At 46.4% G+C, this 25219-nt stretch overlaps 1 protein-coding gene across 2 annotated transcripts in view; it reads right to left on the bottom strand.

Moving 5' to 3' along the window:
- ADCY3 (adenylate cyclase 3) overlaps window positions 1-24593 on the bottom strand; it is a 41747-nt gene extending 17154 nt beyond the window's left edge. For both annotated transcript variants that reach the window (XM_088162643.1, XM_088162644.1), the window contains exons 1-11: window positions 24458-24593; window positions 23373-24063; window positions 15873-16022; window positions 11722-11852; window positions 9558-9669; window positions 7209-7336; window positions 3421-3579; window positions 2579-2741; window positions 667-789; window positions 433-575; window positions 188-349 (exon numbers count right to left, since the gene is read on the bottom strand). In XM_088162643.1, the coding sequence (XP_088018769.1) occupies window positions 188-349; window positions 433-575; window positions 667-789; window positions 2579-2741; window positions 3421-3579; window positions 7209-7336; window positions 9558-9669; window positions 11722-11852; window positions 15873-16022; window positions 23373-24062 (1961 nt within the window). In that variant the 5' untranslated portion in view covers window position 24063; window positions 24458-24593. The remainder of the gene's footprint in view (window positions 1-187; window positions 350-432; window positions 576-666; window positions 790-2578; window positions 2742-3420; window positions 3580-7208; window positions 7337-9557; window positions 9670-11721; window positions 11853-15872; window positions 16023-23372; window positions 24064-24457) is intronic.
- Between the last annotated feature and the right edge of the window lie 626 nt (window positions 24594-25219).

Genomic DNA, 25219 nt, shown 5'->3' with positions numbered 1-25219 from the left:
CACCAAACCAAGTGTCACCAAACCCAGTGTCTCGAACCCAGTGTCACCAACCCAGTTTGGCTAAACTAGTGCCACCAAACCAGTTTCACCAAACCCAGTGCCACCAACCCCAGCCCAGAGCCACCACCCCAGTGCCACCGCCCCCAGTGCCCCCACCCCTGTCCCCGCGTGTCCCCGCGTGTGTCACCAGGGGTCGATGACGGCCTCCACCATGGCGGTGAAGAGCAGCACCACGCAGGAGCAGCTGAAGGCGGCGCCGCTCTGCTTCTCCTTCTCCACCGAGTAGCGCGTCTCCATGTCGGGGTCGGTGAAGCGCAGCGACAGCCGGAACGTGCTCTTCCCCTTCAGCCTGGCCGGGGTGGAGGGCCGGGATCAGCCGGGAATTCCCGCCGGGAATTGGCCCCGGGGGGGATCCCCGGGTGTGACGCTCACGCCTGGATGGATTCGCGCTCCAGCAGCGCCTCGTTGAGCAGCCGGTGCAGCTCCTGCTCGTTCTGCGCCGCGCCCGCGACGCGCTCCGCCAGGTCCCGCAGCCGCAGCCGCCGCCGAGGGTTGGGGAAGGACGGGTTGGGGGCCTGGAGGGAGCGGGGACAGCGTGGGGACAGCGTGGGGACAGCGTGGGGACAGCGTGGGGACAGATTGGGGACACTGTGGGGGTTGTGGTACCTCTCCGTCGTCGTCATCGAGGTCCAGCGAGGGCTCCGCGTGCTCCGCGTGCTCCGGGCTGAGGCTCCCGTTGCGCTCGGCAGGAGGGGGGGACACGCCGTGGGACGAGGTCAGGGACAGCTTCTGCAGGGGACAGGGCACGGTGGTGGCACCGGTGACACTGAGTGCAGTGTGGGGGAGGTCAGGGACAGCTGCAGGGGACACGGGCACTGGTGGCACTGGTGGCACTCAGTGTAAGGTGCAGGAGGTCAGGGACAGCTTCTGCAGGGGACAGGGCACGGCGGTGGCAGTGGTGGCAGTGGAGGCACTGGTAGCACCGGTGGCATTGGTGGCAGTGGTGGCACTGGTGGCACTGGTGGCACTGGGATAGCACTGGGATGGCACTGGTGGCAGTGGTGGCAGTGGTGGCACTGGTGGCACTGGGATGGCACTGGGATGGCACTGGTGGCAGTGGTGGCAGTGGTGACACTGGGATGGCAGTGGTGGCAGTGGTGGCAGTGGTGGCACTGGTGACATTGGTAGCACTGGTGGCAGTGGTGGCACTGGTGGCAGTGGTGGCACTGGTGGCACTGGTGGCACTGGGATGGCACTGGGATGGCACTGGTGGCAGTGGTGGCAGTGGTGGCAGTGGTGGCACTGGTGGCACTGGTGACATTGGTGGCAGTGGTGGCAGTGGTGACACTGGTGGCACTGGTGGCATTGGTGACAGTGGTGGCACTGGGATGGCAGTGGTGACATTGGTGGCAGCGGTGGCAGTGGTGGCACTGGGATGGCAGTGGTGGCAGTGATGGCAGTGGTGGCAGTGGTGGCACTGGTGGCATTGGTGACAGTGGTGGCACTGGGATGGCACTGGTGACAATGGTGGCATTGGTGACTCTCAGCGCGGTGTGGGACGCGGTTGGTGACGGGCTCTGTGGTGAGGTGTGGTCACCCTGGGTGTCCCCAGGGCCACCACCAACAGTGTCACCCACCCTGCCATGGGACACAGTGACAGTGTCAGGTGGGACATGGCCACCATGGGTGTCCCCAGTGCCACCACTGCCACCAGTGTCACTTGTCACGCCATGGGGACACGGTGACAGTGTCTGTGGTGGGACACGGTCACCCTGGTGTCCCCTGTGCCACCACCACTGGTGTCACTTACCACGTCATGGGACACAGTGACAGTGTGGGACACGGTCACCATGGATGTCCCCACACCCCAGTGTCCCCAGCAGTGTCCCCATGTCCCCGTTGTCCCTGTGTCCCTACTATCCCTGGTGTCCCCATGTCCCCAGTGATGTCCCCATGTCCCCCCATATCCCCGTGTCCCCACTGTCCCCATGTCCCCATCGCTGTCTCTGCTGTCCCCGTGTCCCCAGTGATGTCCCCCGTGTCCCCATTGCTGTCCCCATATCCCCAGTGGTGTCCCCATGTCCCCGTGCCCCCATTGCAATGTCCCCTCTGTCCCCATGTCCCCCCCCGTCCCCACGTCGCCGTGTCCCCATGTCCCCATCGCTGTCCCCATGTCCCCATGTCCCCGTGCCCCCATCGCAATGTCCCCTCTGTCCCCATGTCCCCCCCTCTGTCCCCATGTCTCCGTGTCCCCATGTCCCCATCGCTGTCCCCATGTCCCCGTGTCCCCCCATGTCCCCGTGTCCCCCCATGTCCCCGTGTCCCCCCTCTGTCCCCATGTCCCCCCATGTCCCCATGTCCCCATGTCCCCATGTCCCCATGTCCCCCCATGTCCCCATGTCCCCGTGTCCCCATGTCCCCGTGTCCCCCCATGTCCCCCCATGTCCCCATGTCCCCATGTCCCTGTGTCCCCCCATGTCCCCCCATGTCCCCCCGTGTCCCCCCATGTCCCCGTGTCCCCATGTCCCCCCTCTGTCCCCATGTCCCCATGTCCCCGTGTCCCCTCTCTGTCACTCACCACGCCGTTGACTCCGTGCCGCAGTGGCTGCTTGGGGACCACCACCAGGTAGGTGACGATGCCCTTGTCCCTCAGGTAGTCACAGCGCGAGCCGCCCTCGCCCGGCTCCACCTCGAACTCGCCCTTCAGGCAGTCCACGGTGCTCTGCGAGATGTGCACCCGCCTGCCGCGGGCCACCACTGTCACCACCCGGGCCACCTGGGCCGCCATGATCACCGGGGCCACCACCTGGGCCACTGCGGCAACCACCCAGGCCACTGCCATCACCACCCGGGCCACCACTGTCACCACCTGGGCCACCTGGGCCACCATGGCCACCAGGGTCATCACCTGGGCCACCTGGGCCACCAGCTGGGCAACCACAGTCACCGGGGCCATCAGGATCACCACTGGGGCCACCATGGACACCACTTGGGCCATCTGGGCCACCACGATCACGGGGCCACCACCTGGGCCACCACGGTCACTGGGGCCACCACCTGGGCCACTGTGGCCACCACCTGGGCCACCTGGACCACCATGATCACCACAGCCACCACAGTCACCTGGGACACTGGGGCCACTACCTGGGCCACCATGGATACCTGGGCCACTACGGCCACCTGGGTCACTGGGGTCACTGGGCCACCGTGGCCACCTGGGCCTCCTGGGCCACCAGGATCACCTGGGCGACCTGGGCCACCATGGCCTCCTGGGCCACCATGGCCACGATGGCCACCACGGCCACCTGGGACACCGGGGTCACGGGGGTCACTGTGGCCACAACCTGGGCCACCAGGGCCACCTGGGTCACCGCGGTCACTGGGCCACCGTGGCCACCTGGGCCACCACGTGTGGCTCACCCGGGGATGCCGCCGGCCTCCATCTTGTTGGCCACGGTGACGTCGGTGGACCAGACGTCGAACTGCCATCGCTTCTGTCCCAGCACGCCGCCCAGCACGGCGCCGCTGTGCACGCCCACGCGCATGTCCAGGGCCGTGTGCGTCTGCTCCCGCACAGAGCTGGGGAAATCGGGAATAAATAATGGGAATAATGGGAATAATGGGAATGGGAATAATGGGGAATGTCCAGGGCCGTGCGCGTCTGCTCCCGGACAGAGCTGGGGAAATCGGGAATAGATAATGGGAATAACGATGGGAATAATGGGGAATGTCCAGGGCCGTGCGGGTCTGCTCCCGCACAGAGCTGGGGATGGAAAACGGGAATAATGATGGGAATAATGGGAATGGGAATAATGGGGAATGTCCAGGGCCGTGCGTGTCTGCTCCCGGACAGAGCTGGGGATGGAAAACGGGAATAAATAATGGGAATAATGGGAATGGGAATAATGGGGAATGTCCAGGGCCGTGTGCGTCTGCTCCCGCACAGAGCTGGGGATGGAAAACGGGAATAGATAATGGGAATAATGGGAATGGGAATAATGGGGAATGTCCAGGGCTGTGCGCGTCTGCTCCCGCACAGAGCTGGGGATGGAAAACGGGAATAAATAATGGGAATAATGGGAATGGGAATAATGGGGAATGTCCAGGGCCGTGTGCGTCTGCTCCCGGACAGAGCTGGGGATGATAATGGGAATAAATAATGGGAATAATGGGAATGGGAATAATGGGGAATGTCCAGGGCCGTGTGCGTCTGCTCCCGGACAGAGCTGGGGAAATCGGGAATAAATAATGGGAATAACGATGGGAATGTCCAGGGCTGTGTGTGTCTGCACCCGCACAGAGCTGGGGATGATAATGGGAATAAAAACTGGGAATAACGATGGGAATGTCCAGGGCTGTGTGCGTCTGCTCCCGGACAGAGCTGGGGAAATCGGGAATAAATAATGGGAATGGGAATGGGAATAATGGGAATGGGAATATTGGGGAATGTCCAGGGCTGTGCGTGTCTGCTCCCGGACAGAAGCTGGGGAAATCGGGAATAAATAATGGGAATGGGAATGGGAATAATGGGAATGGGAATATTGGGGAATGTCCAGGGCTGTGCGTGTCTGCTCCCGGACAGAAGCTGGGGAAATCGGGAATAAATAATGGGAATGGGAATGGGAATAATGGGAATGGGAATATTGGGGAATGTCCAGGGCTGTGCGTGTCTGCTCCCGGACAGAGCTGGGGAAATCGGGAATAAATAATGGGAATGGGAATGGGAATAATGGGAATGGGAATATTGGGGAATGTCCAGGGCTGTGCGTGTCTGCTCCCGGACAGAGCTGGGGAAATCGGGAATAAATAATGGGAATGGGAATGGGAATAATGATGGGAATAATGGGAATGGGAATAATGGGGAATGTCCAGGGCCGTGCGCGTCTGCTCCCGCACAGAGCTGGGAATGAAAAACGGGAATAATGATGGGAATAATGATGGGAATAATGGGGAATGTCCAGGGCTGTGCGCGTCTGCTCCCGGACAGAGCTGGGGATGATAATGGGAATAATGATGGGAATCATGGGAATGGGAATAATGGGGAATGTCCAGGGCCGTGTGCGTCTGCTCCCGCACAGAGCTGGGAATAAAAACAGGAATAATGATGGGAATCATGATGGGAATAATGGGGAATGTCCAGGGAGGTGTGCATCTGCTCCCAGACAGACCTGGGAATAAAAACGGGGGAAAACGGGAATGGGAATGGGGATGGGGATGGGAATGGGGATGGGGATGGGGATGGGAATGGGGATGGGAATGGGGATGGGGATGGGGATGGGAATGGGGATGGGAATGGGGATGGGGATGGGAATGGGAATGGGGATGGGGATGGGAATGGGGATGGGAATGGGAATGGGGATGGGGACTGTCCATGAGGAATGGGGAATGTCTGCAGGGACTGTGGATTATCCTCAGGGAGCACAGACAATCCTCAGGGAATGCGGCCTCAGCATTCCCATTCCCCATTCCTATCTCCATTCCCATTATTCTCACTATTCCCACTATTCCCTGTTCCCATTCCCATTACTAACATTATTCCCATTATTCCCATTCCCATCCCCATTCCAATTCCCATCCCCATTCCCATTCCAATTCCCATTCCCATTCCCCATTCCCATCCCCGTTTCCATTCCCATTCCCATCCCATTCTCATTCCCCATTCCCATTCCCCATTCCCATTCCTGTCTCCATACCCATTATTCCCACTATTCCCACAACTCCCATTATTCCCATTACTCCCCTTATTCCCACTTTTTCCATTGTTCTCATTATCCCATTGCCCATCCTATCCCATCCCTTCCCATCCCCATTCTCTTTCCCTTCCTCATTCTCATCCTAATTCCCACTCCCATTCCCATCCCCATTATTCCCATTCCCCTCCCATTCCCCATTCCATTCCCATTCCCACCCCCATTCCCCATTCCCATCATTCCCATTATTCCTACTATTCCCATTATTCCCATTACTCCCATTCCCATTACTCCCCTTATTCCCACCATCCCCACCATTCCCATCATCCCCATCATTCCCATCATTCCCATTATCCCCATTATCTCCATCATTCCCACTATTCCCATCATTCCCATCATCGTTCCCATGATTCCCATCATACCCATCATTCCCATCCCTTAATTCCCACTCTTATTCCCATCATTCCCATCATCATCCCCATCATTCCCATCCCCATTCCCATCCCCATTCCCATGGCCATTCCCATTATTCCCATTCCCATCCCCATCATTCCATTCCCATGGCCATTCCCACCATTCCCATCATTCCCATCACCATTCCCATCATTCCCATCATTCCCATCACCATTCCCATCCCCATCATTCCCATCATTCCCATCATTCCCATGGCCATTCCCATCATCATTCCCATCCCCATTCCCACTATTCCCAGTATTACCATTCCCATTACTCCCCTTATTCCCACCATCCCCACCATTCCCATCATCATTCCCATCATTCCCATGATTCCCATCATCCCCATCATCATCCCCATCATTCCCATCCTTTAATTCCCACTCTTATTCCCATCATTCCCATCATCATTCCCATTATTTCCATCATCATTCCCATCATCCCCATCCCATAATTCCCACTCTTAATCCCATCATTCCCATCATCATTCCCATCCCCATCATTCCATTCCCATGGCCATTCCCATCATTCCCATCACCATTCCCATCATTCCCATCATTCCCATCACCATTCCCATCGCCATCATTCCCATCATTCCCATCACCATTCCCATCATCATTCCCATCATCATTCCCATTATTTCCATCCCCATCATTCCATTCCCATGGCCATTCCCATCATTCTCACCATTCCCATCATTCCCATCATTCCCATCACCATTCCCATCATCATTCCCATCATTCCCATTATCCCCATCATTCCCATCATTCCCATCATTCCCATCATTCCCATCCCCAACCCCATCATTCCCATCATCATTCCCATCATCATTCCCATTATTCCCATCATCCCCATCCTCATTCCCATCATCCCCATCACCATCCCCATCATTCCCATCATTCCCATCACCATTCCCATCACCATTCCCATCCCCATTCCCATCCCCATTCCCATGGCCATTCCCATCATCCCCATCCCCATCATTCCCATCATCCCCATCATTCCCATCATCCCCATCATTCCCATCATGCACCATTCCCGGGCCGTTTCCGGCCCTTTCCGTACGCGATGGCGTCCACCATGGCGAGTCCCATGCGGATGGAGCAGGCCGCGTGATCCTCGCGGAATTCCGGCAGCCCGCAGATGCAGTAATAGCAATCCCCCAGGATCTTGATCCGCAGCTGGTGGTGCTTCTGGGAATTTTTTGGGGGGATTTTTTTTGGGGGGGAATTCCGGGAGAAATCCCACGGAATTCCCAAAGAATTCCCACAGAATTCCCACGGAATTCCCAAAGAATTCCCACAGAATTCCCGACTCAACGACTCAAACCCTCAGATTTTTCCAACCCCTCCATCCCACACAATCCCAACCTCCCCATCCCAAATATTTTTTTGGGTGGGAATTTTTGGGGGGAATTCCCAAAGAATTCCCACAGAATTCCCATGGAATTCCCAAAGAATTCCCACAGAATTCCCACGGAATTCCCAAAGAATTCCCACAGAATTCCCATGGAATTCCCAAAGAATTCCCACAGAATTCCCACGGAATTCCCAAAGAATTCCCACAGAATTCCCACGGAATTCCCACAGAATTCCCACAGAATTCCCGACTCAACGACTCAAACCCTCGGATTTTCCAACCCCCTCCATCCCACACAATCCCAACCTCTCCATCCCGGATTTTTATTTTTTGGGAATTTTTTTTTTGGGAATTCTGGTTGAAATCCCACAGAATTCCCAACTCAACGACTCAAACCCTCGGATTTTCCAACCCCCTCCATCCCTCACAATCCCAAACCTCCCCATCCCGGATTTTTATTTTTTGGGAATTTTTTTTGGGGGAATTCTGGTTGAAATCCCACAGAATTCCCGACTCAACGACTCAAACCCTCGGATTTTTCCAAACCCCTCCATCCCACACAATCCCAAACCTCCCCATCGCGGATTTTTATTTTTGGGGAATTTTTTGGGGGGAATTCTGGTTGAAATCCCACAGAATTCCTGACCCAACGACTCAAACCCTCGGATTTTCCAACCCTTCCATCCCACACAATCCCAACCTCCCCATCCCAAATATTTTTTTGGGGGGGAATTTTTTGGGGGAATTCCGAGAGAATTCCCCCACAGAATTCCCATGGAATTCCCAAAGAATTCCCACAGAATTCCCACAGAATTCCTGACCCAACGACTCAAACCCTCGGATTTTCCAACCCCCTCCATCCCTCACAATCCCAACCTCCCCATCCCGGATTTTTATTTTTGGGGAATTTTTTTTTGGGAATTCCGAGAGAATTCCCACAGAATTCCCGACCCAACGACTCAAACCCTCGGCTTTTCCCACCCCCAGATTTTTTTTTTTTTTATGGAATTCCGGGAATTTTTAATTTTTTGGGGAGGGGAATTACGGGAATTTTTAAATTTCTTTTTTGGGAATTCCAGGAATATTTTTTTTGGGGGGGGGGGGGAATTCCGGGAATTTTTTTTTTTTTTGCGGGGGGGGAATTTCAGGAATTTTTTTATTATTATTTTGGGGGGAATTCCAGGATTTTTTTTTTTTTTTTTTTTTTCCGGGAAATTTTTAATTTTTTGGGGGAGAATTCCGAAAACTTTTTTTTTTTTTTCTTTTTTTCTTTTTTTTCTTTTTTTTTTTTTTGTTTTGGGTGAATTCCATGAAATTTTTTTTTATTATTTTTCGGGAAATTCCGGGAAATATTTCTATTTTTCCGTGAATTCCATGATTTTTTTTTTTTTTTTTTTTAATTCCGGGAATTTTTCAATTTGTTTTTTGGGGAATTCCAGGATTTTTTTTTTTTTTTGGGGGGAATTCCAGGAATTTTTTTCTTCTATTTTTTTGGGAATTCCGGGAATTTTTTTTTTTATTTTTTTGGGGAATTCCGGGAATTTTTTTTTTTTTTTTTTTAATTCCGGAAAATTTTTAATTTTTTTTTTTTTTTAATTCCAGGAATTTTTTTCCTTTTTCTTTTTTTTTTTTTGTTTTGTTTTATGTAAATTCCATAAAAATTTTTTAAATTACTTTCCCGAGGAAATTCCAAAAAAATACTCCTTTCCCCACATAATTCCATGAATATTTTTTTTTAAATTATCATTATTTTTCTGCAAATATTTCATTTTTTCCACGATTTTTTTTTTTTGAAATCCCACCAAATTTTTTTTTTTAATCCCAACAAATTCTTTTTTTTTTTTGAAATCCCACCAAATTTTTTTTTTTTTTAAATCCCACCAATTTTTTTTTTTTAAATCCCACCAAATTTTATTTTTTAATCCCACCAATTTTTTTTTTTTTTGAAATCCCACCCGATTTTTTTCCTTTTTTGGCAGCAATTCCAGCATTCCCCTGTTCCCACGGGCATATTTCGGTTTTATTTGGTATATTTTTATTTATTTGGGCACTCACAGTGGCCAGGCGGTCGAAGCGGGCGAAGAGCTCGTGCAGGAGCCGCACGAGCTCCTGAGCGCTGCACGACGACGAGAGCTGAGTGAAACCAACGATGTCCGCAAACAGGATGCTGCCGGAAAGAAAATAAAATTAAAAAAAAAAAATTAAATTAAATTAAATTAAATTAAATATAAGGAAATGAAATGTAATTAAATTAAATTAAATTAAATTAAATATAAGGAAATGAAATTAAATATAATGAAATTAAATTAAATTAAATATAATGAAATGAAATGAAATGAAATAAAACAAAATTAAATTAAATTAAATTATATTAAATTAAATTAAATTAAATATAATGAAATGAAATTAAATTAAATTAAATTAAATATAATAAAATAAAATAAAATTAAATTAAATTAAATATAATGAAATGAAATAAAATAAAATTAAATTAAATTAAATATAATGAAATAAAATAAAATAAAATTAAATTAAATTAAATATAATGAAATGAAATGAAATAAAATTAAATTAAATTAAATTAAATATAAGGAAATGAAATATGATTAAATTAAATTAAATTAAATATAAGGAAATGGAATGAAATGAAATTGAATTAAATTAATTATAATAAAATGAAAATAAAATAAAAAAAAATAAAATAAAATTAAATTAAATAAAATTAAATTAAATATAATGAAATAAAATAAAATAAAATAAAATAAAATAAAATAAAATAAAATAAAATTAAATTAAATATAATTAAATTAAATTAAATTAAATATAATGAAATGACATAAAATAAAATTAAATTAAATTAAATTATATTAAATTAAATTAAATTAAATATAATGAAATGGAATGAAATTAAATTAAATTAAATTATATTAAATTAAATTGAATTAAATTGAATTAAATTAAATATAATGAAACGAAATGAAATGAAATGAAATTAAATATAATGAAATGAAATGAATGAAATGAAATAAAATTAAATTAAATATAATATAATAAAATAAAATAAAATTAAATTAAATTAAATTAAATATAGTGAAATTAAATTAAATTAAATTAAATATAATAAAACAAAATAAAATAAAATAAAATTAAAATAAAATAAAATTAAATTAAATTAAATTAAATATAATGAAATGAAATTAAATATAATAAAATTAAATTAAATTAAATTAAATGTAATGAAACGAAGTGAAATGAAATTAAATATAATGAAAGAAAACAAAATAAAAAAAATTAAATGAAATTAAATATAATAAAATAAAATTAAATTAAATTAAATCAAATTAAATATAATAAAATGAAAATAAAATAAAATAAAGCAAAATGAAATACAATAAGAAAAAATAAAATGAAATATAATGAAATAAAATACAATAAAATAAAATAAAATAAAATACAATAAAATAAAATAAAATAAAGTAAAATAAAATAAAATAAAATTAAATAAAATTAAAATAAAATAAAATTATAAAATTAAATAAAATAAAATTATATAATGAAATGAAATAAAATTAAATAAAATAAAACAAAATGAAATACAATAAAATAAAATAAAACGAAATAAAATAAAAATAAAATAAAAATAAAATAACATAAAATAAAATAAATAAAATAAAATAAAATGAAATAAAATGAAATGAATTAAAATAAAATAAAATAAAATAAAATTTTAAAAGTGAAATGAAATAAAATGAAATAAAATCAAATCAAAATAAAATGAAATAAAATAAAATAAATAAAATTAAAAATAATAAAATAAAATAAAATGAAATAAAATAAAATGAAACAAAATAAAATGAAATGAAATAAAAAGAAATAAAATGAAATAAAATGAAATAAAAGAAAAGAAAAGAAAATGAAATAAAATAAAATAAAATAAAATAAAACGAAATGAAATGAAATGAAATAAAATAAAATGAAATAAAATGAAATAAAGTGAAGTGAAATGAAATGAAATAAAATAAAATGAAATACAATAAAATAAAATAAAACGAAATAAAATAAAACAAAATAAAATAAAATAAACAAAATGAAATAAAATAAAATAAAATAAAATATTTTTAAATATTTAAATTTTATTTTTTTATATATTTTAAATTTTTTTTTATTATTTCAAAATTTTTTTTAAATGATTTATAAACTATTTAATTTTTGTTCCCACCTGACGTTCTCGTGCCTGTACATGTACATGGTGTTGAATTGCTGCCGCTCCTTCTGCCGCGGGTCCTTCTGCATGTCCTTGAGCACCTCGTCAGCCACGTGCCGCGGCAGGATGGACAGCATCAGCCGCTCCTGGTTAATTAGTTAATTAATTAAAATTAAAATTAAAATTGAAATTGAAATTAAAATCGAAATTAAAATTGAAATTGAAATTGAAATTAACATTGAAATTGAAATTGAAATTGAAATTGAAATTGAAATTCAATCGGGGATAGCCGCGGCAGGATGGACAGCATCAGCCGCTCCTGGTTAATTAGTTAATTAATTAAAATTAAAATTAAAATTGAAATTGAAATTAAAATCGAAATTAAAATTGAAATTGAAATTGAAATTAACATTGAAATTGAAATTGAAATTAACATTGAAATTGAAATTCAATCGGGGATAGCCGCGGCAGGATGGACAGCATCAGCCGCTCCTGGTTAATTAGTTAATTAATTAAAATTAACATTGAAATCGAAATTAAAATTAAAATTAAAATTAAAATCGAAATTGAAATTAAAAGTAAAATTGAAATTCAATCGGGGATAGCCGCGGCAGGATGGACAGCATCAGCCGCTCCTGGTTAATTAGTTAATTAATTAAAATTAAAATTAAAATTAAAATCGAAATTAAAATCGAAAGTAAAATTGAAATTGAAATTGAAATTGAAATTGAAATTGAAATTAAAATTGAAATTGAAATTGAAATGGAAATTCAATCGGGGATCGCCGCGGCAGGATGGACAGCATCAGCCACTCCTGGTTAATTAAAATTAATTACATTAATTAAAATTGAAATTGAAATTGAAATTGAAATTGAAATTAAAATTGAAATTAAAATTGAAATTGAAATTGAAATTGAAATTCAATCGGGGATAGCCGCGGCAGGATGGACAGCGTCAGCCGCTCCTGGTTCATTAATTAATTACATTAATTAAAATTGAAATTAACATTGAAATTGAAATTAAAATTGAAATTGAAATTAAAATTGAAATTGAAATTAAAATTGAAATTAAAAGTAAAATTGAAATTCAATCGGGGATAGCCGCGGCAGGATGGACAGCATCAGCCGCTCCTGGTTAATTAGTTAATTAATTAAAATTAAAATTAAAATTAAAATCGAAATTGAAATTAAAATCGAAATTAAAATTGAAATTAAAAGTGAAATTGAAATTGAAATTGAAATTGAAATTGAAATTCAATCGGGGATAGCCGCGGCAGGATCGACAGCGTCAGCCGCTCCTGGTTCATTAATTAATTAATTAAAATTAAAATTGAAATCGAAATTAAAATTGAAATTGAAATTGAAATTAAAATTGAAATTGAAATTAAAACTGAAATTGAAATTGGAATTGAAATTCAATCGGGGATAGCCGAGGCAGGATGGACAGCATCAGCCGCTCCTGATTAATTAGTTAATTAATTAAAATTAAAATTGAAATCGAAATTGAAATTGAAATTAAAATTGAAATTGAAATTGAAATTGAAATTGAAATTGAAATTGAAATTGAAATTGAAATTGAAATTGAAATTCAATCGGGGATAGCCAAGGCAGGATGGACAGCATCAGCCGCTCCTGATTTATTAATTAATTAATTAAAATTAAAATCGAAATTAAAATTGAAATTGAAATTGAAATTGAAATTAAAATTGAAATTAAAATTAAAATTGAAATTGAAATTGAAATTGAAATTGAAATTCAATCGGGGATAGCCGCGGCAGGATGGACAGCATCAGCCGCTCCTAATTAATTAGTTAATTAATTAAAATTAAAATTGAAATCGAAATTGAAATTGAAATTAAAATCGAAATTAAAATCGAAATTGAAATTGAAATTGAAATTAAAATCGAAATTGAAATTAAAAGTAAAATTGAAATTCAATCGGGGATAGCCGCGGCAGGATGGACAGCATCAGCCGCTCCTGGTTAATTAGTTAATTAATTAAAATTAAAATTAAAATTGAAATCGAAATTAAAATTGAAATTAAAATTGAAATTGAAATTGAAATTGAAATTGAAATTGAAATTGAAATTAAAATTGAAATTGAAATTGAAATGGAAATTCAATCGGGGATCGCCGCGGCAGGATCGACAGCGTCAGCCGCTCCTGGTTAATTAAAATTAATTACATTATTTAAAATTGAAATTGAAATTAAAATTGAAATTGAAATTGAAATTGAAATTGAAATTAAAAGTAAAATTGAAATTCAATCGGGGATAGCCACGGCAGAATGGACAGCATCAGCCGCTCCTGATTAATTAATTAATTAATTAAAATTAAAATTGAAATTGAAATTGAAATTGAAATTGAAATTGAAATTAAAATTGAAATTGAAATTCAATCGGGGATAGCCGCAGCAGGATCGACAGCGTCAGCCGCTCCTGATTAATTAATTAATTACAATAATTAAAATTGAAATTGAAATTAAAAGTGAAATTGAAATGGAAATTGAAATTGAAATTGAAATTGAAATTGAAATTGAAATTGAAATTGGAATTGAAATTCAATCGGGGATAGCCGCGGCAGGATGGACAGCATCAGCCGCTCCTGGTTAATTAGTTAATTAATTAAAATTAAAATTGAAATCGAAATTAAAATTAAAATTAAAATTGAAATTGAAATCGAAATTAAAATTGAAATTGAAATTGAAATTGAAATTGAAATTCAATCGGGGATAGCCGCGGCAGGATGGACAGCATCAGCCGCTCCTGGTTCATTAAAATTAATTACATTAATTAAAATTGAAATTGAAATTAAAATTGAAATTGAAATTGAAATTAAAATTGAAATTGAAATTAAAATTAAAATTAAAATTAAAATTAAATCGGCCTCTCCTGGGGGAGGAATTCCAGAGGGTGGGAATGACAGAAAAATTTTTTTAAAGGTTTCAGGGATATCCTTCCCCTCCCTGCCCCGGTGAGCGTCAAAAAAAACCAAAAAAAACCAAAAAAAACAAACAAAAAAAAACCAAACCAAAAAGACCCCAAAAACAAAGGTTGGGGAATGGATGGGGTTGAAGGTTTGTGGATCCCGTCCAAACCATTCCGGGATTCTGGGATCCAGGACGCTCAGGATCCATCCCCGAGGGATTTTTATGGGATTGGGGGATGGAAAAGGGAAGGGAGACCCTTCCTGGAGTCCTGAATTCCCAAAATTCCCAAAATTCCTTCACAGAGGTGAGTTGGGATGGGGATGGATCCAATGGGAGAGCTGGGAATGGAGGGAATTCCCTGGGAAAGGGGGATTTGGGATTTGGGATTTGGGATTTGGGATTTGGGATTTGGGAATTCCCGGCTGGGCTGGGCTGGAATTCCCAGAGGATCCCTGGGAGTGTCCCAGGAGCAGCAGGAGCACTCTGGGATTGGGGGATGAGCTCCTGAAATTCCGGGATCCCATTCCCAGTCCCGTCCTCAGCCGGCATCCTGATCCCACCTCCCACCACGATCCCAGAATTCCATTGGCAATTCCAGCCCATTCCTGGTGCTATTCCCAATCCCAATCCCAATCCCATTCCCGATCCCAATCCCAATCCCGAACCCAATCCCATTCCCAATCCCAATCCCAATCCCAATCCCAATCCCAATCCAATCCCTATCCCATTCCTGGCCTTGTTCCCGTTCCCGTTCCCAATCCCATTCCCAGCCCCATTCCCAAGATCATTCCTGCTCCCATTCCCGATCCCACTCCCCCTCCTGATCCCAAATCCCCAAATCCCCAAAACGATCCCAAAACGACCCCAAAACGATCCCAAATCCCAAAATCCCCGTTACCTGCTGCTGGCTCTGCTCCTCCAGGTTGAGTTTGACCTCGAGCGATTGCCGCTCCCAGTCCCGCTCCTGATCCCAAAATCCCCAAATCCCAAAATCCCCGAATCCCCAAATCCCAAAACAATCCCAAAGCGATCCCAAATTCCCAAATCCCGGAATTCCCGAAATCCCTGTTACCTGCTGCTGGCTCTGCTCCTCCAGGTTGAGTTTGACCTCGAGCGATTGCCGCTCCCATTCCCGCTCCTGATCCCAAAATCCCCAAATCCCCAAATCCCCAAATCCCCAAAATCCCAAAACAATCCCAAAGCGATCCCAAATCCCGGAATTCCTGAAATCCCGTGACCTGCTGCTGGCTCTGCTCCTCCAGGTTGAGTTTGACCTCGAGCGATGTCCGCGCCTCCAGGAAGGCCTTGCGGTGTTTGCGGTCGGCCATGACGTACGACATGGCGCCCACCGTCAGCGCGCATGCGTACACACACACGCTGGACAGCAGCTGAGCGCGCACACGGGGACACGGACACACCGACAGACACACGGACAGACACACGGACAGACACACGGACAGACACACGGACAGACACACGGACAGACCGACAGACACACGGACAGACACACGGACAGACACACGGACAGACACACGGACAGACCGACAGACACACGGACAGACACACGGACAGACACACGGACAGACACACGGACAGACACACGACAGACACACGACAGACACACGGACAGACACACCGACAGACACACCGACACGGGGACACGGACAGACACACCGACAGACACAACGACAGACACACGGACAGACACACGGACACACCGACAGACACACGGACAGACACACGGACAGACCGACAGACACACGGACAGACCGACAGACACACGGACAGACACACGGACAGACACACGGACAGACCGACAGACACACGGACAGACCGACAGACACACGGACAGACACACGGACAGACACACGGACAGACACACGGACAGACACACCGACAGACACACCGACAGACACACCGACAGACACACGGACACACCGACAGACACACCGACAGACACACGGACACACGGACAGACACACGGACAGACACACGGACACGGGGACAGACACACCGACACGGGGACACACCGACAGACACACCGACACGGGGACAGACACACCGACAGACACACCGACACGGGGACAGACACACCGACAGACACACCGACACGGGGACAGACACACCGACACGGGGACACGGACAGACACACGGACAGACACACCGACAGACACACGGACAGACACACGGACACACCGACAGACACACCGACACGGGGACACGGACAGACACACCGACAGACACAACGACAGACACACGGACAGACACACGGACAGACCGACAGACACACGGACAGACACACGGACAGACACACCGACAGACACACGGACAGACACACGGACACACCGACAGACACACCGACACGGGGACACGGACAGACACACCGACAGACACAACGACAGACACACCGACACGGGGACGGACACACGGACAGACAGACGGACAGACACAGGGACACACAGACACAGGGACACACCGACACACCAATGGACACACCGACACACGGACAGACACACGGACGGACAGAGGGACAGACGGACACAGGGACACACGGACACACGGACACAAGGACAGACAGAGGGACACAGGGGCACCGGGACACACCAATGGACACAGGGACAGGCAGACGGACACAGGGACACGGGGACAGACAGAGGGACAGACGGACACAGGGACGGACAGACACACGGACAGACAGACGGACACACGGACACACGGATGGACACACGGACATACAGAGGGACGGACACACGGACGGACACACGGACACACGGACGGACACACGGACAGAGGGACGGACGGGATGAGGGATGGAAGAACAGAGGGAATTCGGGGAGAAAGAAGAGGAATTTGGGATCACGGAATATTCCAGAGGGGGAAAAAAAAAAAAACCAGCGGGAATTTGGGATCAAGGGGTGTTCGGGATGAAATAGGAGGAATTTGGGATCCTGGGATTTTTGGAATTTTGGGATCCTGGGATTTTTGGGATGCAAGAACAGGAATTTGGGATTTTGGGATTTTGGGGATTCAAGGGGAGGAATTTGGGATCCTGGGATTTCTGGGATTCAAGAGCAAGAATTTGGGATCCTGGGATTTTTGGAATTTTGGGATCCTGGTATTTTTGGGATGGAAGGGGAGGAATTTGGGATTTTGGGGATTTTTGGGATTCAAGGGGAAGAATTTGGGATCCTGGGATTTCTGGGATTCAAGAGCAGGAATTTGGGATCCTGGGATTTTTGGAATTTTGGGATCCTGGTATTTTTGGGATGCAAGAGCAGGAATTTGGGATCCTGGGATTTTTGGGATGCAAGGGGAGGAATTTGGGATCCTGGGATTTTTGGGATGGAAGGGGAGGAATTTGGGATCCTGGGATTTTTGGAATTTTGGGATCCTGGTATTTTTGGGATGCAAGAACAGGAATTTGGGATCCCGGGATTTTGGGGATTCAAGGGGAGGAATTTGGGATCCTGGGATTTCTGGGATTCAAGAGCAGGAATTTGGGATCCTGGGATTTTTGGGATAAAAGAGCAGGAATTTGGGATCTGGGATTTTTGGGATACAAGAGCAGGAATTTGGGATTTGGGGGATTTTTGGGATTCCAGGTGAGGAATTTGGAATTTTTGGGATTTTTGGGATTCAAGGGGAGGAATTTGGGATCCTGGGATTTTTGGGATCCTGGGATTTTTGGGATACAAGAGGAGGAATTTGGGATTTTGGGGATTTTTGGGATTCAAGAACAGGAATTTGGGATTTTTGGGATTTTGGGGATTCAAGGGGAGGAATTTGGGATCCTGGGATTTTTGGAATTTTGGGATCCTGGTATTTTTGGGATGCAAGAGCAGGAATTTAGGAATCCAGGATTTTTGGGATGCAAGAACAGGAATTTGGGATTTTTGGGATTTTGGGATTCAAGGGGAGGAATTTGAGATCCTGGGATTTTTGGGATCCTGGGATTTTTGGGATACAAAAGGAGGAATTTGGGATTTTGGGGATTTTTGGGATTCAAGAACAGGAATTTGGGATTTTGGGGATTTTTGGGATTCAAAACCAGGAATTTGGAATCCTGGGATTTTTGGGATGCAAGAACAGGAATTTGGGATCCTGGGATTTTTGGGATGCAAGGGGAAGAATTTGGGATCCTGGGATTTTTGGGATAAAAGAGCAGGAATTTAGGAATCCAGGATTTTTGGGATTCAAGAGCAGGAATTTGGGATTTTGGGGATTTTTGGGATTCCAGGTGAGGAATTTGGGATCCTAAGATTTTTGGGATTCAAGGGGAGGAATTTGGGATCCCGGGATTTTTGGAATTTTGGGATCCTGGGATTTTTGGGATTCCAGAACAAGAATTTGGGATCCCGGGATTTCAAACCCTGCAGAACAACTTCAGATCCCGTTTTGGGATAAAACATTTCGGGAATTCCGGCGGGAAAAAAATTCGGCTCCGGGACGAATCCCGGGGGATTCCCGGCGCTCAAAATCGCGGAGATGTTTTGGAAAAAGGCGGCAGCCGGGAGGATCCCGGGGGATTCCAGGAGATCCTGGGGGATCCCGGGGGATGGGAGAGGCCCCGAGCCGGTCACGTGGAGCCGTTCCCTGGGAATTGCAGAAAATTCCAGAAAAACACGGCCGGGCTCCGAATCCGGAGGTTCCGGAATTCCCTGGAATGGCCAAAAAAAAAATCCGGGAGTGGTTCTGCTCCATCCCGAATCCCGAAATTCTGTGGGAAAAGGTGTGGGCAAGGAGAGGATCCCAAATCCCGAATCTGAAATTCTGAGGGAAAAGCTCCAATCCCAGATCCCAAATTCTGGGGGAAAAGCTCCAACCCAGAGAAAATCCCAAATCCCTGATCCCAAATCCCTGATCCCAAATCCTGCAGGAAATGTTCCAATCCCACATCCCAAATTCTGGGGGAAAAATTCCCATCCCAGATCCCAAATCCTGCAGGAAAATCTCCAATCCCAAACCCCAAATCTTGTGGGAAAATCTCTGATCCCAGATCCCAAATCCCAGACCCCAAATCCTTCAGGAAAAGTTTCAGTCCCAGATCCCAAATTCTGAGAGAAAATTTCCCATCCCAGATCCCAAATTCTGCAGGAAAATCTCCAATCCTAAACCCCAAATTCTGTGGGAAAAGCTCCAATCCCAAATCCCAGACTCCAAAGTTCCCATCCCAAATCCCAAATCCTACAGGAAAAGCCCCGATCTCAGATCCCAAATTCTGTGGGAAAAATTTCCCATCCTGGATCCCAAATCCTGCAGGAAAATCTCCAATCCCAGATCCCAAATTCTGTGGGAAAAGCTCCAACCCAGAGAAAATCCCAAATCCCAGATCCCAAATCCCTGATCCCAAATCCTGCAGGAAAAGCTCCAATCCCACATCCCAAATTCTGGGGGAAAAATTCCCATCCCACATCCCAAATCCTGCAGGAAAATCTCCAATCCCAAACCCCAAATCTTGTGGGAAAATCTCTGATCCCAGATCCCAAATCCCAGACCCCAAAGTTCCCATCCCAGATCCCAAATCCTGCAGGAAAATTCCAATCCCAAACCCCAAAATTTGTGGGAAAAGTTCTGATCCCAGACCCCAAATCCTTCAGGAAAAGTTTCAGTCCCAGATCCCAAATTCTGAGAGAAAATTTCCCATCCCAGATCCCAAATCCTGCAGGAAAATCTCCAATCCTAAACCCCAAATTCTGTGGGAAAAGCTCCAATCCCAAATCCCAGACCCCAAAGTTCCCATCCCAGACCCCAAATTCTGCAGGAAAACTCCAATCCCAAACTCTAAATTCTGTGGGAAAAGTTCTGATCCCAGACCCCAAATCCTTCAGGAAAAGTTTCAGTCCCAGATCCCAAATTCTGGGGGAAAAATTCTCATCCCAGATCCCAAATCCTGCAGGAAAAACTCCAATCCCAGATCCCAAATTCTCTGAGAAAAATTCCCATCTCACATCCCAAATCCTGCAGGCAAATGTCCCATCCCAAATCCCAAATTCTGCGGGAAAAGCTCCGATCCCAAACCCCAAATCCTATGGGAAAATCTCCAACCCCAAATCCCGATTTTTTGGGATCCTCCCCGGCCCCGCTCCATCCACGCCGTTCCCGAGGTTTTCCCAACAATTATTAACTCAGAGCCCGATATTCCCGCTTTTCCCAAATCCCAAAAAGAGGAAAATCCGGGAATGTTTTCCTCTTTGTATCCCACAAACCCCAAAAATACGGAAAATTTGGGATTTCCGGGCTTTTTTTGGGGGGGGGGGGGGGGGGCTGTGATTTCCAAATTCTCAGCAATGACCCCACGTTCCCAAATTATCCAAAAAAAAAGGGAATAAATTCCCAATTTTTGTTCTTTTTTTTAGGCTGGGAGCAGCTGGAGCTGATCCAGGAAATCCCAAAATCCCAAAATCTTTATGGAGATTCCCGTGGGATTTTCCATCTCCAACTTTTTTTTTTTTTCCTCCCCATCCTGGTGTTGGAAAACCTCAGGAATTTCCATGAAGGAAAAGGGAATTGGCCAAGCCACGGAATTCCCGGATTTTTTTGGGAATAAACCCGATCCCTGGTGGGTTGTTTCCCCGGGAAAAATTCAGGATTTGGAATTCCCAGGGGTTTCCCTCGCTCCTGATCATCCTTGAAGCCACGTTTGGCATCGGGGGAGAAGTTCCATCCCCCAAAAAAAACCCTGGAAAAATGGGAATCACCCAGGAATCCGGGAATAAATCCTGATTTTTCCTCCTGGGAAGGCTCCAGCCCCTTTCCAGCTGTTTCAGGCCAATTTTTTGGGAATTTTGGCCGCTCCAAGGGATGTTGGCACAAGCGGGGCCGGATGGGCGGGAATGGGGAAAAATCTGGGAATTGTGCCTCAGTTTCCCCAAATTCCAACCCCATTCCAACTCCTGGATAACCCATGGATAATCCATGGATAACCCATGGATAACTCCTGGATAATCCATGGATAACTCATGGATGACTCATGGATAATCCATGGATAACTCCAGGATAACTCATGGATAACTCATGGATAACCCATGGATAACTCATGGATAACCCATGGATAACTCATGGATAACCCATGGATAACTCATGGATAACCCATGGATAACTCATGGATAACCCATGGATAACCCATGGATAACTCATGGATAACCCATGGATAACCCATGGATAACTCATGGATAGCCCATGGATAACTCATGGATAATCCATGGATAACCCATGGATAACTCCTGGATAATCCATGGATAACTCATGGATAACTCATGGATAACTCATGGATAATCCATGGATAACTCATGGATAACTCCAGGATAATCCATGGATAACTCATGGATAACCCATGGATAACCCATGGATAATCCATGGATAACCGAAGGAAATTCCCAAAAAAACCCAAATCTGGCTGCTCCCTTCCATTCCCACCATTCCCACCCCATTCCTGCCCCATTCCCATCCCATTCCCACTGCTCCATCCCACCCCATTCCCACCATTCCCACCCCATTCCTGCCCCATTCCCATTCCCTCACCTGCCTGGCCAGCAAAGCTCCATCCATGGGATCCTGACCATCCCTTCTCCATTCCCACCATTCCCATTCCCAATTTCCCATTATCCCCATCCCCTCACCTGCCTGGCCAGCTCCTGTCCATCCCATTCCCACCCCATTCCCATTCCCATTCCCATTCCCATTCCCATTCCCATTCCCCTTCCCATTCCCATTATTCCCATCCCCTTACCTGCTGTGCCAGCTCCCCTCCATCCATGGGATCCTGTCCATTCCCATTCCCCATTCCCATTATCCCCATTCCCATTCCCATTATTCCCATTCCCTCACCTGTCTGGCCAGCTCCCCTCCATCCCCATTTCCACCCCATTCCCATTCCCATTCCCCATTATCCCCCTCACCTGCCGTGCCAGCTCCCCTCCATCCATGGGATCCTTTCCATTCCCATTCCCATTCCCATTCCCATTCCCACCCCATCCCCATCCCCATCCCCATCCCCATTCCCATTATCCCCATTCCCATTCCCTCACCTGCCGGACCAGTTCCTGTCCATTCTCTGTGCATTCCCACCCCATCCCATTCCCATTCCCATTCCCATTATTCCCATCCCCTCACCTGCCGGACCAGCTCCCCTCCATCCACGGGATCCTGTCCATCCCCATTCCCATCCCCATCCCCATCTCTATCCCCATTCCCTCACCTGCCTGGCCAGTTCCTGTCCATTCCCATTCCCATTATTCCCATTATTCCCATTATCCCCATTATCCCCATTATTCCCCTCACCTGCCAGGCCAGCTCCCCTCCATCCACGGGATCCTGTCCATCCCCATCCCCATTCCCATCCCCATCCCCATCCCCATCCCCATCCCCATCCCCATCCCCATCCCCATCCCCATTCCCTCACCTGCCTGGCCAGTTCCTGTCCATTCCCATTCCCATTCCCATTATTCCCATTATCCCCATTATTCCCCTCACCTGCCAGGCCAGCTCCCCTCCATCCATGGGATCCTTTCCATTCCCATTCCCATTCCCAACCATTCCCATTCCCATTCCCTCACCTGCCTGGCCAGCTCCTGTCCATTCCCATTCCCATTCCCATTCCCATTCCCATTCCCATTCCCATTATTCCCATCCCCTCACCTGCCGTGCCAGCTCCCCTCCATCCACGGGATCCTGTCCATTCCCATCCCCATTATTCCCATTATTCCCATTATCCCCGTTATCCCCGTTATCCCCCTCACCTGCCGCGCCAGCTCCCCTCCATCCACGGCTCCCTGGCCGTCTCCTGCCCTCTGGAATGCCGCGGCCATTCCCAGCAGCAGCGCGTGTCCTCCGCAGGACGCGGCCGTCAGCAGCAGGATCCGCGCCAGGCGCAGCGGCAGCGTCAGGAAACACGAGAAGGCGAAGAACGCCTGCCAGCCCACCGTGTCCACAACCTCGGGAAAATTCCTCTGGAATTCCAACCCCAGCAAACCCCACAGCTGAGCCACCACCAGCGCCCACAGCGCGCACGGCAGGAATTTTTGACAAATCCGTTCGGGAAGCAAACGGGATTTCAGGATGAGGAAAAGCGAACCGTGGGCCACCAAACCGGCCAGCGCGGCTAGTGCAGGGAAAAGTTTTTCCATGCGGGAAAATCCGGCGCACATTCCCAGGATGTAGCAATCGAAGAGGGCGGCGAAAACCACCAAGACCAGCAGAGTTTCGTGACGCTGGCGGCGGAAATAAGTCTGGTAAAGCTTTTCCAAAGATTCCGGGGAAAAGGAAAAACGCCGGGAATGCGGCAGGCACGGGCAACAACGAGGAGCCGCCGATTGTTGGGATCTGCCGATGCCGGAGCCTTCGGGATCCGACGGGAAACTCAAGGAATAATCGGCGGAATATTCGGCCGAGAATTCCGGCTCCGAGAATTCGCCGCGGTTCCGGGGCATCCTGGAATGACGGAGGGATGGATGGTGGGATTATGGGATTATGGATTCCTGGGGGGGTTTTGGGGTTTTTTTGTTTTTTGGGAATGTTGGGATGCTCAGCGCAGCCTCGCTGGTGGAATCGCCATCCTGCCCCGGCCTTCTCTGCCGCTTTTCCAGATGTCTCAAAGGCCGGGAAAACGTCGGGATTTGGGAATTGAGGGTGGTGAGGAGGGAGAGGCCGGGATTCCCGGATCCTCCCCGGATCCTCCCCGGTTCCTTCCCGGTTCCTTCCCGGGTGATTCCTGGATCCTCCCCGGATCCTTCCCGGATCCTCCCCGGATCCTCCCCGGATTCTTCCCGACCGAATCCCCACAAATTCCCGGTTAATTCCCGGTTAATTCCCGGCCGATTCCTGCCTTGATTCCCGGTTCCTTCCCAGCCGGGATTTCTGGATGATTCCCGGCTCCTTCCCGGTTCCTCCCCGGCCGAGTCCCGGTTCTTTTCCCGTTTTTTTCCGGGCCGAGATTCCCGGATCCTCCCCGGCCGATTCCCGGCTCCTCCCCGGTCGATTCCCGTTTTTTTTTTCCGGTTCTTTCCCAGCCGATTCCTGGTTTCTTCCCAGCCGGGATTCCTGGATGATTCCCGGTTTTTTCCAGGCCGATTCCCGTTTGTTTTTTTCCCGGTTCTTTCCAGGCCGAGATTCCCGGTTCCTCTTCGGCTGATTCCCGTTTTTTTTTCCCGTCCGAGATTCCCGGTTTTTTTTTTTTTTTTTGCTTTTTTTTCCTCCCCGTTCTCCTTTTTCCCGGCTCCTCCTCGGCCGATTCCCGTTTTTTTTGTTCCCGGTTTTTTCCCAGCCGATTCCCGGTTCCTCCCCGGCCGAGATTCCTGGGGGTTTTTTTTGTTGTTTTTTTTTTTCTTTTTTCTCCCTTTTTTTTTGGGTTTTTTTTTTTTTTTTCCCGGCCGAGATTCCCGGCTCCTTCCCTTTCCCAGGCGCTTTCCCAGCTTTCCCAGCTGTGCCCCAGAGATGTCGCGATGCCTCCCCTGCTCCTCCTTCCCGAGACCTTCCCTTCCCGCCGGGATGGAGGGATGAGAAATCCAACAAAATTCCCAAAAAATTCCCAAAAAAATCCCCCCCGAAGGCATCTCCGTTATTCCCGGTTCCCGCATCCTCTTCCCGC

The sequence above is a fragment of the Sturnus vulgaris genome, chromosome 3, assembly GCF_052056855.1.
Source record: "Sturnus vulgaris isolate bStuVul1 chromosome 3, bStuVul1.hap1, whole genome shotgun sequence".
In the NCBI taxonomy this organism is placed as follows: domain Eukaryota; kingdom Metazoa; phylum Chordata; class Aves; order Passeriformes; family Sturnidae; genus Sturnus; species Sturnus vulgaris.
The sequence above is the reverse complement of the archived record's forward strand: the minus strand, read 5'-3'. Positions and strand labels throughout refer to the sequence as shown.